This window comes from Hyla sarda, chromosome 4 (assembly GCF_029499605.1).
Source record: "Hyla sarda isolate aHylSar1 chromosome 4, aHylSar1.hap1, whole genome shotgun sequence".
Classification (NCBI taxonomy): domain Eukaryota; kingdom Metazoa; phylum Chordata; class Amphibia; order Anura; family Hylidae; genus Hyla; species Hyla sarda.
The window spans coordinates 206,719,729-206,734,253 of NC_079192.1; the positions used below are offsets into that span (position 1 = coordinate 206,719,729).

The 14,525-nt window shown below is 44.3% G+C and overlaps 1 protein-coding gene across 1 annotated transcript in view; it reads left to right on the forward strand.

Annotated features, from left to right (window-relative positions):
• Positions 1–14,525, forward strand: part of SUV39H2 (SUV39H2 histone lysine methyltransferase) — a 45,433-nt gene that overhangs the window by 2,911 nt on the left and 27,997 nt on the right. The window contains exons 2-3 of the mRNA XM_056573376.1: positions 9,437–9,582; positions 10,204–10,875. Coding sequence (XP_056429351.1) covers positions 9,437–9,582; positions 10,204–10,875 — 818 coding nt within the window. The remainder of the gene's footprint in view (positions 1–9,436; positions 9,583–10,203; positions 10,876–14,525) is intronic.

Sequence of the window (14,525 nt, forward strand, 5' to 3'; positions counted from 1 at the left end):
ATATTTTCTTAGACAGGAATAAGTCTGGGCCCGTATGTCTGGCATCAAACTTTTCCAGGCCCAGGTGCCCATACATATCAGTTGAGGAAAAAAGATGTTTCAACCATTGTGATTGCTCATCACAGGAAATTCAAAGGGAACTCATCAGTTTCACCCGCACTAACATGTTGGTACAGATGTGTCGTGTGGGTGACACTGAGGATAACCATACTTACTTGTCCCCGTTGTGTAGACCTGTTATCTTAGTTCCGGCGGTAGGCTTGGTACACTGACGCAGCTTCAGGAGCACAGTGACTTCATCACTGCTGCTTTGCTGGGTCTGGCTGCAAGTAGGTCTAGGAAAGCACCAAGACATCACCATACTCCTGGATCTCTGCCCGCACATTAAGATTGCTGTCTGAACAAGGAATTAAAGGGACTACAAAATGGGGACAGGTAAGTATAGTTAACATCAGTGTCACCCACACTACATACCTGTACCAATGCCCCAGGACGTATGCCCAGGACGGCATCTATGGGATATACAGGGGGCCCCCTGTTCCCCAACATCAATTTCATGAATCGAGGGGTGCTGTTGGTTGCCATGGCACCAGGACACCAGGGGATGGCCTCCTGTTTGCCTGGTGTGGCAGCCTGTGAGGTCCTGGCTGGATTGCACAAGCTGAGTGTCAGGTAAGGGCTTGTTCACATTACTGTCTGCTCCCCGTTAATACATGCCCGTTATCAGTACATTTGATAATGTTTCAAACAGGTTGCAAACGGCTGTAAAAGAATCCCATCGATGTCAATGGGATTTTCTTTACAATCCTTTATCACAGTTTGCACCCTGTTTTATTTATTTTTTGTTTTTTTGACGGTGAAAAGATGTTGCATGTAGTATTTTTTCTCCCGTCAAAAATAATGGAACAGAAACGGATATTTTAAATTGACGTCTATGGGTAAAGGATTGAAAATGGATGAGCCTTTAACCCCTTGGGGGGAAAGAGCCCATTATGACCCTAAGGATGGGAGCATTTTTCATGACATATTCTACTTTGTTAGTGGTAAATTTTTGTTCATACTTGCATCATTTTGAAATTTGAAAATGTTGCAATTTTCTAACTTTGAAGCTCTCTGCTTGTAAGGAAAAGGGACATGTCAAATAAATTACATATTAATTCACATATACAATGTTTACTTTATGATTGCATAATAAAGTTGACATGTTTTTACATCAGAGGGCTTCAAAGTATAGCAGCAATTTTCCAATTTTTCACAAAAATTTCAAAATCAGAATTTTTCAGGGACCAGTTAAGTTTAGAAGTGAATTTGAGGGTCTTTATGTTTAATACCCTATGATGGACCCCATTATTAAAACTGCACCCCACAAAGTATTCAAAATGACATTCAGGAAGTTTAACCCTTTAGGTGTAGGAATAGCAGCAAAATGGAGGAGAAAAATCAAAATCTCAATTTTTTTTTTTACATGTTATTGTAGCACAATTGCTTTCATTTTACAAGGGGTAAAAGATTAAAAAAAAGGCCCCCAAAACTTGTAATTCATTTTCTCTCAAGGAAATACCTCATATGTGGATGTAAAGTGATCTGTGGGGAATAGAGGGCTCAGAAGGGAAGGAACGACAATGGGATTTTAGAGAGCGAATTTTGCTGAAACTGTTTTTTTTTTTTTTTTGGGGGGGGGGGGGGGGGGCGTCATGTCGCATTTATGAAGCCCCATGTCAGAACAGTAAAAAAAAAAAACCCCATGGCATACTATTTTGGAAACTACACCCCTCAAGGATTGTAACGAGGGGTACAGTGAGCCTTAACACCCCACAGGTGATTGACAATATTTCGTTAAAATGGGAAGTAAAAAAAATAAATAAAATTTTTCAATAAAATGCTGGTGTTACCCCAAATTTTTCATTTTCACAAGGGGTAACAGGAGAAAAAGCCCCCAAAAATTTGTAACCCCATTTCTTCTGAGTAGGGAAATACCCCACATGTGGATGTAAAGTGCTCTGCGGGCGCACTACAATACTCAGAAGAGAAGGAGCGCCATTTGGCTTTTGAAGAGAGAATTTGGTTGGAATGGAAGCGGGGGCCATGTATGTTTACAATGCGCCCCCCCACGTTGCCAGAACAGTGGAAGCCCCCTCTCCCCACGAGACCCCATTTTGGAAACTACACCCCTCACGTAATAAGCGGTGCAGTGAGCATTTACACCCCACTAACGTTTGACAGATCTTTGGAACAGTGTAAATGCTCACTGCACCCCTTATTACATTACGTGAGGGGTGTAGTTTCCAAAATGGGGTCACGTGGGGGGGGGGTCCACTATTCTGGCAGCATGGGGGCTTTGTAAATATACATGGCCTTCAATTCCAGCCTAATTCTCTCTCCAAAAGCCCAATGGCTCTCCTTCTCTTCTGAGCCTTGTAGTTAGCCAGCAGAGCACTTTACCTCCACATGGGGTATTTCTAGACTCAGAAGAAATGGGGTTACAAATTTTGGGAGTCTTTTTTTTTTCCTATTACCCCTTGTGAAAATGAAAAATTTAGGGTAACACCAGCATTTTAGTGAAAAAATAAAAAAAAATCAATTTCCCACGAAAATTCTTCAAACACCTGTGGGGGGGGTTAACGCTCACTGTTCCCCTTGTTACATTCCTTGAGGGGTGTAGTTTGCAAAATGGGGTCACAAGTGGGTGTTTTATTTATTTATTTTTTGCATGTCAAAAATGCTGTAACTATCAGCTACCCCTGTGCAAATCACCAATTTAGGCCTCAAATTTACATAGTGCGCTCTCACTGCTGAGCCGCCTTGTGCATCCGCAGAGCATTTTACATCCACATATGGGGTATTTCTGTACTCAGGAGAAATTGTTTTACAAGTTTTGGGGGGGTCTTTTTCTCCTTTTACCTCTTGTTAAAATGAAAAGTATGGGGCAACACCAGCATGTTAGTGTAAATTTTTTTACACTAACATGCTGGTGTAGCCCCTAACTTTTCTTTTTCATTAGGGGTAAAAGGAGAAAAATCCCCCTAAAATTTGTAACACCATTTCTCCTGAGTACGGTAATACCCCATATGTGGCCCTAAACTGTTACATAGTTAGGTTGAAAAACGACATACGTCCATCAAGTCCAACCAGGGAATTGAAGTGAAGGGTGTAAGGGGATAAGGGGAAGGGATGTAGTTTTATAATTCTGCATAAGCATTAATGTTGTTTTGTTCCAGGAATGTATCTAACCCTGTTTTAAAGCTGTTAATTGTTCCTGCTGTGACCAGTTCCTGAGGTAGACCGTTCCATAAATTCACAGTCCTCACGGTAAAGAAGGCGTGTCGCCCCTTTAGACTAAACCTTTTCTTCTCCAGACGGAGGGAGTGCCCCCTCGTCCTTTGGGGGGGGTTTAACCTGGAACAGTTTTTCTCCATATTTTTTGTATGGGCCATTTATATACTTATATACGTTTATCATATCCCCCCCTTAAACGTCTCTTCTCAAGACTAAACAATTGTAACTCCTTTAATCGCTCCTCATAGCTAAGATGTTCCATGCCCCATATTAGTTTAGTCGCGCGTCTCTGCACCCTCTCCAACTCCGCAGTGCCCCTTTTATGAACAGGCAACCAAAACTGAACAGCATATTCCAGATGAGGCCTGTCATATTTCAAGGCAAGAGAGCGCCATGTGCATTTGAGGCCTAAATTAGGACTTTGCAATAGGAGCGGACCTGGATACAAGGATGGGGCTTGTCTCCACCAAAACCCTACGGCTGTGTTTCCCAAACAGGGTGCTTCCAGCTGTTGCAAAACTCCTAGTCTGGCAGGAGAGTCGACGGCTTGTTGTTTTTCAGCTGGAGGCTCCATTTTAGAAACACTGCCATATGAGATGTTTTTTATTGGGGGGGGGGGGTAACTGTGTAGCGGTATAAGTAGTAGGGGGCGACAGATTATCGGTTTGGCCGATATTATCGGCCGATATTCACGATTTTGGACGTTATCGGTATCTGCAATTGCCTTGCCAATAATCCACCACCCCGGCCAGAGATCACCGCTGCCTCATTGCCTCTCCCATTCCCGGATTTATAATTACCTGTTCCTGGGGCCCGGGGTTCTGGCTCCTGCGCCATCCTGTGTTACGCTTTGCGCTGCGCAATGACGAGTGATGTCCTCAACGCGAGTGTCACTGTCAGTGCGCACAGTGACAGCTCAGGAGGACGCCGCCAGAGCCAGAAGTAGCGTGGACCCTGGGAACAGGTAATTATAAAACCGGGAATGGGGGAGGCAATGGGGCAGTGGCGGCGGTCTCTGGCCAACGCGGTGCGGTGGCGGTGATATGAGTCAATAGTGTGTGTGGCCTCCACGTGCCCGTATGACCTCCCTACAACACCTGGGCATTATCCTGATGAGGTGGCCTCTCAGACCTGGACTAAAGCATCCGCCAACTCCTGGACAGTCTGTGGTGCAACATGGTGTTGGTGAATGGAGCGAGACATGATGTCCCAGATGTGCTCAATCGGATTCAGGTCTGGGGAATGGGCGGGCCAGTCCAGCATATGGTCTCACAAGGGGTCTGAGGATCTCATCTCTGTATCTAATGGCAGTCAGGTTACCTCTGGCAAGTACATGGAGGGCTGTGCCCCCCCCCCCCCCCAAAGAAATGCCACCCCACTCCATAACTGACCCACCGCCAAATCGGTCATGCTGGAGGATGTTGCAATCAGCAGAACATTCTCCACAGAGTCTCCAGACTCTCACGTGTCACATGTGCTCAGTGTGAACCTTCTTTCATCTGTGAAGAGCACAGGGCGCCAGTGGCGAATGTACCAATCTTGGTGTTCTCTGGCAAATGCCAAATGTCCTGCACGGTGTTGGGCTGTAAGCACAACCCCCACCTGTAGACGTTGGGCCCTCATACCACCCTCATGGAGTCTGTTTCTGACCTTGGTATTCTGCGGTGACCGTATGGTCAAATCTTAGTGTGAACCCAGCCTTACAATCCTCAGGGATGTGGAATTTCTATCGCCCGACGCCTGGGACTAGCAGTTTTGGGCGCCGGGCAGGTGAATTTGTCCGGCCCTTAGCCCGGCTTCGGGCAAGCAGGGCCGGACCTGACAAGTGCGGCGGATCTGCAGTCTGTATGGAGCGGGCTGCCGACTCCTGCCCGCTCCATACTCTGCAGCCTGTGTCCTCCGAAGCAGAGCAGGGGAGATGAGAAGCTGTGTACAGCATTTGTCTTCTCTCCCCTGCTCTGCAGACGTGCGGGGGGAGATGAGGGGGCATGGCTTCTTGCTCCCCGTGCAGACCTGCGTCCTCTGCCTTCACTCCCCCCAGCTGTAGCTTCGGAGAGCTGAGGGGAGGAGACACGTCTGCACGGGGAGATGCATGCGGCGCTCTGCAGTATGTATGGAGCGGGCTCGGGATTCCTGCCCGCTCCATACTCTGCAGCCCCCGGCTGTTCTCAGTAGCCGGGGGCCGCCGGTAATAGCCGGCATGCGGCGATCGCCGCGGCTGGCTATTAACCCTTTAGATCGCCGCTGTCAAGGCTGACAGCGACGTCTAAAGGGAGATGTGAATGCTCACTGGAGGGGTGGATAGCCCCCCCCCCCCCCCCAGGCTCTATCAATGGATCACAGAGCACACAGATTAATAGAGTTCAATAGAACTCTATTTATCTGTTTGAGGAATCTAATGATTCCTCCTAGAAGTGTAATGAAGTGTAAAAAAATTAAATAAAATAAAAAAGTTTTAATAAAAGTTTGCAAGTCACAAATTAACCTAGTGGTCTTCAAACTGTGCCCCTCCAGATGTTACAAAACTACAATTCCGGGCATGCTGGGAGTTGTAGTTTTGCAATATCTGGAGGGCCACAGTTTGAAGACCGCTGCATTAACCCCTTCCATGTTAAAAGTTCAAATCACCCCCTTTTCCTATATAAAAACATGCAAACATAATAAAAATAAACATATTTGGTATCGCTTCGTGCGTAATTGTATAACCTATGAAAATATAACATTATATATCCGGTACGGTAAATGTAAAAAAATACCAAACCACAGATTTGCAATTTTTATAATATCCCAGAAAAAAAGTTAAAGCGTTTAAAAAGTCAGATCAATACCAAAATGGTACCGATACAAAAAACAGATTATGGCGCAAAATATTAGCCCTCATACAGCCTGGTATGCGGAAAAAAAATAAAGCTACAGGGGTTAAAAAATGGCAATTAAAAAAATTTGAAAGTCCAGAATTAGTAAAACATGACGTAAACGATACAAATCTGGTATCGCTGTAATCAGGCACCTAAAGTATAAAACTAACATGTTATCTCAGCCACAAGGTAAATGGCGCAGAAAAGAAAAACCACCAAATCTGCTAAATTATCTTTTACTATTTCAATTTCACTTCCCTTAACCCCTTAAGGACTCAGCCCATTTTGGCCTTAAGGACTCAGACAATTTAATTTTTACGTTTTCATTTTTTCCTCCTCGCCTTCTAAAAATCATAACTCTTTTATATTTTCATCCACAGACTAGTATGAGGGCTTGTTTTTTGCGCGACCAGTTGTCCTTTGTAATGACATCACTCATTATATCATAAAATGTATGGCGCAACCAAAAAACACTATTTTTGTGGGGAAATTAAAACGAAAAACGCAATTTTGCTAATTTTGGAAGGTTTTGTTTTCACGCCGTACAATTTCTGGTAAAAATGACATGTGTTCTTTATTCTGAGGGTCAATACGATTAAAATGATACCCATTATTATATACTTTTATATTATTGTTGCGCTTAAAAAAAATCACAAACTTTTTAACCAAATTAGTACGTTTATAATCCCTTTATTTTGATGACCTATAACTTTTTTATTTTTCCGTATAAGCGGCGGTATGGGGGCTCATTTTTTGCGCCATGATCTGTACTTTTTTTTTATACCACATTTGTATATAAAAAACTTTTAATACATTTTTTATAATTTTTTTTTTAATAAAATGTATTAAAAAAGTAGGAATTTTGGACTTTTTAATTTTTTTTTCGTTCACGCCGTTCACCGTACGGGATCATTAACATTTTATTTTAATAGTTCGGACATTTACGCACGCGGCGATACCAAATATGTCTATAAAAAATGTTTTTTACGCTTTTTGGGGGTAAAATAGGAAAAAACGGACGTTTTACTTTTTTATTGGGGGAGGGGATTTTTCACTTTTTTTTTTACTTTTACTTTTACATTTTTTTACATTTTTTTTACACTTGAATAGTCCCCATAGGGGACTATTCATAGCAATACCTTGATTGCTAATACTGATCTGTTCTATGTATAGGACATAGAACAGATCAGTATTATCGGTCATCTCCTGCTCTGGTCTGCTCGATCACAGACCAGAGCAGGAGACGCCGGGAGCCGCACGGAGGAAGGTGAGGGGACCTCCGTGCGGCGTTATGAATGATCGGATCCCCGCAGCAGCGCTGCGGGCGATCCGATCGTTCATTTTAATCGCGAACTGCCGCAGATGCCGGGATCTGTATTGATCCCGGCACCTGAGGGGTTAATGGCGGACGCCCGCGAGATCGCGGGCGTCGGCCATTGCCGGCGGGTCCCTGGCTGCGATCAGCAGCCGGGATCAGCCGCGCATGACACGGGCATCGCTCCGATGCCCGCGGTTATGCTTAGGATGTAAATGTACGTCCTGGTGCGTTAAGTACCACCTCACCAGGACGTACATTTACGTCCTGCGTCCTTAAGGGGTTAATATATAAATATTATATATATATATTTATTTTTTTGGTTCGGAGAATATGTTATTGAAAAATTAAAAGGTGTCCTTATAGTAGGTAGTTATGGCTATTATAGGGCGAGGAGGAAAAAACGAGTTTAAAATCGAAAATTGGCCCGGACAAGTGGATCGTCATGAGGGACAAGTAGATTTTGCTCCATTTTAGTCCCATGGACAAGTAGTTTTTTATAAAATTTCCACACCCCTGTGGATACTCAAATGTCTGCTCCATGCTAATCCTGTATTCACTATCTTTGTCACACAAAATCACTAGTACCCCAAGACCATCTTGTCGTCTACCTGACTGCCAGAGCCAATAAAATCCCTGAACTATTGTAAATAGTAGTAATGCCTATGTCAGATCATGCCTACATTAGGGCCACATAGGTCCTACATAATAGAGGACTGCATTGAGATTGGGATCCCATGGGTCCCATCTGACCAAGAAAACTTGTGGGAGTGGCCGGTTTTTAATCTTGAGCGGCTGGGAGTGGGCGATCACAGAATATACAGCAAGTCCCGTAAAATTCAACACAATCCCTCAAACCTCTGAAATGGCATAGAGGGCTGATGAAACTGCCCAGGGTGGGGCTATCCCTAAAAGCTGCAACAAAATGTTTGTGGGAGCAGGTGGGAGTGGAACTTAAACCTTTTGGGGGCAGGTGGTAATGGTCAATAATCCGGTGGGAGCAGGATTAAGAAAACAGTCGTGCACAGGGCTCTACTACATAGTGTTGCCAACTTGCAGCTGTTCTCCACTGTCAAGCCTATAAAGACAATGGTGCCAGTATTGTAATAACCTGAAGACAAAATTGGTCTTACCATTGTACTTGCCACATAGCCAAAACAGAGAATGTCTGGGAGATGGTCTCTGTGGTTTCCCACTGTCTGGCTCAGCTTGATTTACAGACCTCTTCTATACACAAAGATGATGAGATTGTCTTCCAGACACTTCACCCAATACATCAGCTTAGTTTTAAACAATCTATTCTTTCCAGTGTTTCAGAGTAAAACATAGTTTAAAGGGGTTCTCTGGTGCTTACACATCTTATCCCCCATCCAAAGGATAGGGGATAAGATGCCTGATCGTGGTAGTCCCGCCGCTGGGGACCCCCGGGATCATGCACGCGGCACCCTGTTTGTAATCGGTCCCCGAAGCGTGTTCGCTCCGGGACTGATTACAGGCGACCAACGGGCCGGCGGCGTGTGACGTCACGCTCCGCCCCTCAATGCAAGCCAACGGGAGGGGGCGTGACAGCTATCACGCCCCTTCCCGTAGGCTTGCATTGAGGGGCGGAGCGTGACGTCACACGGGGGCGGAGGCAAATCTCCTAACAGACATGGTTTAAAGAATTTTGACTTGTCTCAGTATACCATAATTTCCTACAGTTCTCGCCTCTGATTCTCTATGTAACTTGTAAAAGTCGTTTGTATATGAATATAACTTTGTATCCTTTTTACCTTCGTACCTTTAATACATTATAATATGAAATACAATATAATATACTACACTGCATAATAGATGCATTTGTGGTGTACAATCAGTAAAACACTAAATGTTATAAATATCCTTTGTAATTGGTCGTAGTAATTCCGTATATATTTGTTTATTGTGTAGTTGCATTATTGGCACTTTATAATAAAGCAAATTCTCCCTTTAAACTCTTTTCTCACAGCTTGGTGTGTGCCTTGTCTTGCCTCCAATGAAACACTTCAAGAATTATGCCGGAAAGAGTCACTCATCTGCAAGTGCCTTGGGATTACAAGGAAAAATCTAAACAATTATGAAGTGGAATATATCTGTGACCACAAAATAGAAAAGGTAACTTATCCAGCATACTTGGGAGCATTGAGAAATCAGAATATTTAAAGCTGAAAATCTTAGATCCGTTTCAGACCGAATTGGTTTTCCAGTGATGAACTTGGCACAGCTTCTGCCTATCTAGTCTGACATTTAATACGAGTTTAATATATCCCCTAACCACCCCCCCCCCTGACAGGCCATGTTTACATGCTGGAAATTTAGCAGAATGTCTGCCCTTAAAACGTGGGGTCATAGCGAGCGCTGTTCCTAAGAACCCTTAGAAATGTGCCATCTCCATAGACGGCAATGCATTTCTGAGCAGATTGCGCTGAAAGAATTGACATGTCTTTCGTTCTTTCGGCGGAAGCCGTAATAAGGATTTCTGCAACAGGAGATTCCACCTTGTGCACAGTGCAGCAGTATCTTATTGAAAACAGTTAGGGTACATTCCGTATTTGCTGCTGCGTATTTTATTTTCTCTGTTGAAGTCAATGGGTAGGAAAATACGCAGCACCAAATACGCAGCAAATACGCAGCAAAATACGCCGTGTGGGAACGTACCCTAAAACAATAAAAATTCAGTCATGTGAACATGGTTTATTCTTGTGTTGACAGACTTATCTTGTTTGTGTTTTACAGGGTAATGAATATTTCCTTGTGAAATGGAAAGGATGGCCAGAGTCACATAATACATGGGAGCCCAAACAAAACCTCAAATGTTCAACACTTTTAAAGCAGTTTTACAGTGACCTCTACAAGTATTTATCTGAACTCAATCCCGGTAAAGCAAGTGTGCTTAAAAACAGCATGAAATCATTGGATCGTCCTGTTGCTGACTATATAGTCAAAAAGGCTAAACAGCGAATTGCACTCAAACGATGGGAAGACGAGCTCAATAGGAAAAAATCCCACCATGGAATGCTATACGTAGAAAATGATGTGGATCTTAATGGTCCCCCTAGAGACTTTTATTATATAAACGATTATAAAGCTTCTCCTGGAGTAAACACTTTGGGAGAAGCCATTGTTGGTTGTGAATGTACGGATTGCTTTACCGGTAAATGTTGCCCTACTGAGGCAGGGGTTTGTTTTGCTTACAATGAACACAGACAGATTAAGATCCAACCTGGACGGCCTATTTATGAATGCAACTCTAGATGTAAATGTGGTCCAGATTGTCCAAATCGAGTGGTACAGAAAGGACCCCCTTATTCTTTGTGCATCTTTAGGACACACAATGGACGTGGCTGGGGGGTTAAAACACTCCAGAAAATCAAGAAGCACAGCTTTGTCATGGAATATGTTGGCGAGGTATGTAATCACCTTTAAACCCTTATTTCTCTTAGAGCACATTGTCGGAGATTTATCAAAATCTGTGCAGAGGAAAAATTGACCAGCTGCCCATAGGAACCAATCAGATCGCTTCTTTCATTTTTCACAGGCGTCTTTAAAAGTGAAAGAAGCAATCTGATTGGTTGCTATGGGCAACTGGTCAACTTTTCCTCTGCACATGTTTTGATAAATCTCCCCCATTGACACTACAGAATTTCTGAGCCGAAGTGGTTGTAATGCCGGTCTGGACTGCTGTTTATGGAAGGAGTGTCTGAAATTATTTTGGGCGGGCATTCTGTAGTGTGAATGTGTCCTTATGAGTCAGAGTTGCTATATTCTATTGAACTGCACTTTTTATAACCAGGAATATGATACCTGCTTGATTGAGATATTTATGCACAGCTTCTGAAATCAATATAATTAGAATACACTGGCATTATCTTGTTATGATCACATCTACAGAGTAAATGCCCATTTACGTTGTCCTTTTGACAGCTGACAGGCAGATATTATTTTTTTTTTTTTGTTGGAGATATTTATCATTTGCGTTATTTTAGTTTGCTTCTTTTGTGTTTCAAGGGACCTTTTTTCTTTCTTTTTTTTTTTTTTTTAAGTAATCTGATTGGTCGCTATGGGCAACTGGCCAACTTTTCCTCTGCACAGACTTTTTATAAATTTCCTCCTGTATGTCTTAACTCCTGTCATAGTGCCCAAAAAAAGTGATATGTTACTCAGTACATAATCCCTAACATGTACATATAATTTTTGTGTGTCCTGGACCTATATATCCCCAACAAATATCATTTATATGTTGCTCACTAGCTTTTTCTTGCCTTATGTAGGGGGAGTGTCCGTCTCTCTCCCTCACTGCGATGACTCATCTACTTGGCAGTCTGCAAATCACTGCACAGTAGTTGTTATGCATACGTTTTCTGTCTGTTCCTAGTAAAGCCGGCTGTAAATCAACATAGCTGTCACTATCTGTCATTCAGCTTTCACAGATTTCTGAATGTCTGATCAGCTTCTTTGTCATTCAGGAGTCAGAGAAAGCTTTGGCTGTTCAAGCATGCTGGGAGTTGTAGTTTTGCAACAGCTGGAGCTGCAGTGTTTGTGAAGCACTGTTATAGCAGTGTTGCCTTCAGCTGTCGCAAAACTACAACTCCCAGCATGCCCGTTTTGCAAGAGCTGGAGAATACACAGCTCTAAAACAGAGTTTTACAAAGATTGTACCCCCATGATGGGAGTTGTAGTTTAGCAACAGCTGAGGGCTGTAGTAGTGCAATGGTTATCTCCTATTCTGGATACCAGCACACTTTATGGCCGTTATTCAGTATGCTGCAAAATACAGAGTAGTCTGACAGATTACCCTCGTGGTGGCTATTTTCATTTTTTATTTATTTATTTTTTTTAGTAAAATGTACATTTTTTCTAATGTATATTTGTCATCAGTAGTACTACAAAATATAAAAAGTTCTTCATAATGACAGTGCCTTTTTAACCCCTAAATACTAAATAAAAATATGGTATTGCTGCGTGTGTAAATGTCTGAACTATAAAAATATATAGTTAATTAAACCGCAAGTCCAAAATAGCGTATTTTTGGTCACTTTTTATACCATAAAAATAATGAATAAAAAATGATCAAAAAGTCCGATCAAAACAAAAATGGTACCAATAAAAACTTCAGATCACAGCGCAAAAAATGAGCCCTGTCCCGTATATGGAAAAATAAAAAAGTTTTATAGGGGTGACTGGTCAGAAGAGGACATTTTCAATGTATTACCGTATTTATTGGGGTATACCACGCATCGGCCTATAACACGCACCCTCATTTTACCAAGGATATTTGGGTAAAAAAAGTTTTTTACCCAAATATCCATGGTAAAATGAGGGTGCGTGTGTGCGCGTGTATACCCCGAAACACCCCCAGGAAAGGCAGGGGGAGAGAGGCCGTCGCTGCCCGCTTCTCTCCCCCTGCCTTTCCTGGGGTCTAGAGCCCTGCTTCCGGCCCTTCTCTCCCCCTGGCTATCGGCGCCAGGGGGAGAGAAGGGGCAGCGGCACCCATTGCCTTCCCCCATCCCCGGTGGCATAATTACCTGGGTCGTGTCCGCACTGACGTCATGCGCCGTGCAGCGCATAGCAACGACGAAGGGGACGCACGCCGGAGGCCTGGAGCAGCGCGGACCCGACCCAGGTAATTATGCCACCGGGGATGGGGGGGGGCAGCGGCGCCGGCAATGGGTGCCGCTGCCCCTTCTCTCCCCCTGGCTATCGGCGCCAGTACCGATAGTCAGGGGGACAGAACGGGCAGCGGCGCCGATAGCCGGGGGTGAGAAGGGCCGGCAGCAGGGCTCTAGACCCCAGGGAAGGCAGGGGGAGAGAAGCGGGCAGCGACGGCCTCTCTCCCCCTGCATTTCCTGGGGCGGTATCGGCATATAACACGTACATAGACTTTAGGCTAAAATTTTTAGCCTAAAAAGTGCGTGTTATACGCCGATTAAATACGGTAATTTTGGTGCATGTAGGTATCATTTATTTTTATTTTTTTTGTAGTAAAATATAATCAAACCTATACAAATTGAGTATCTTTGCGACTGTGTGGACCTACAGAATAAATATTAGGTGCAATTTTTATCGAAAACTGCACTGTGCAGAAACCGAAGCTGCTTAAAATTTCAAAATGGCTTTTTTTTTCCTTTCTATTTTGCCCCACAAATAATTTTTTTTCTGGTTTTGCAGTAGATTTTGTGGTGAAATTATTCATGGTATTACAAAGTAAAATTGGTGGCACAAAGAACAAGCCCTCTAATGGATTTTTACCGTATATACTCGAGTATAAGCCGAGTTTTTCAGCACTTTCGTGCTGAAAACACCACCCTCGGCTTATACTCGAGTGAACTCTCCACCCGCAGTGGTCTTCAACCTGCGGACCTCCAGAGGTTTCAAAACTACAACTCCCAGCAAGCCCGGGCAGCGATCGGCTGTCCGGGCTTGCTGGGAGTTGTAGTTTTGAAACCTCCGGAGGTCCGCAGGTTGAAGACCACTGCGGCCTTCGACATCATCCAGCCCCCTCTCACCCCCCTTTAGTTCTGTACAGTACTCACCTCCGCTCGGCGCTGGTCCGGTGCTGCAGGACTGTCCGGAGAGGAGGTGGTCCGGTGGGATAGTGGTTCCGGGATGCTATCTTCACCGGGGAGGCCTCTTCTAAGCACTTCGGGCCTGGCCTCAGAATAGTCGCGTTGCCTTGACAACGACGCAGAGGTGCGTTCATTGCCAACGTACTTCTGCGTCGTTGTCAAGGCAACGCCTCTATTCCGGGCCGGAAGCGCGGAGAAGAGGCGCCCCCGGTGATGATAGCAGCCCGGAACCACTATCCCACCGGACCACCTCCTCACCGGACAGCCCTGCAGGACCGGACCAGCGCCGAGCGGAGGTGAGTACTCAGAACTAAAGGGGGTGAGAGGGGGCTGGATGATGTTGAAGGCCGCAGTGGTCTTCAACCTGCGGACCTCCGGAGGTTTCAAAACTACAACTCCCAGCAAGCCCTGACAGCCGATGGCTGCCCGGGCTTGCTGGGAGTTGTAGTTTTGAAACCTCTGGAGGTCCGCAGGTTGAAGACCACTGAGGGC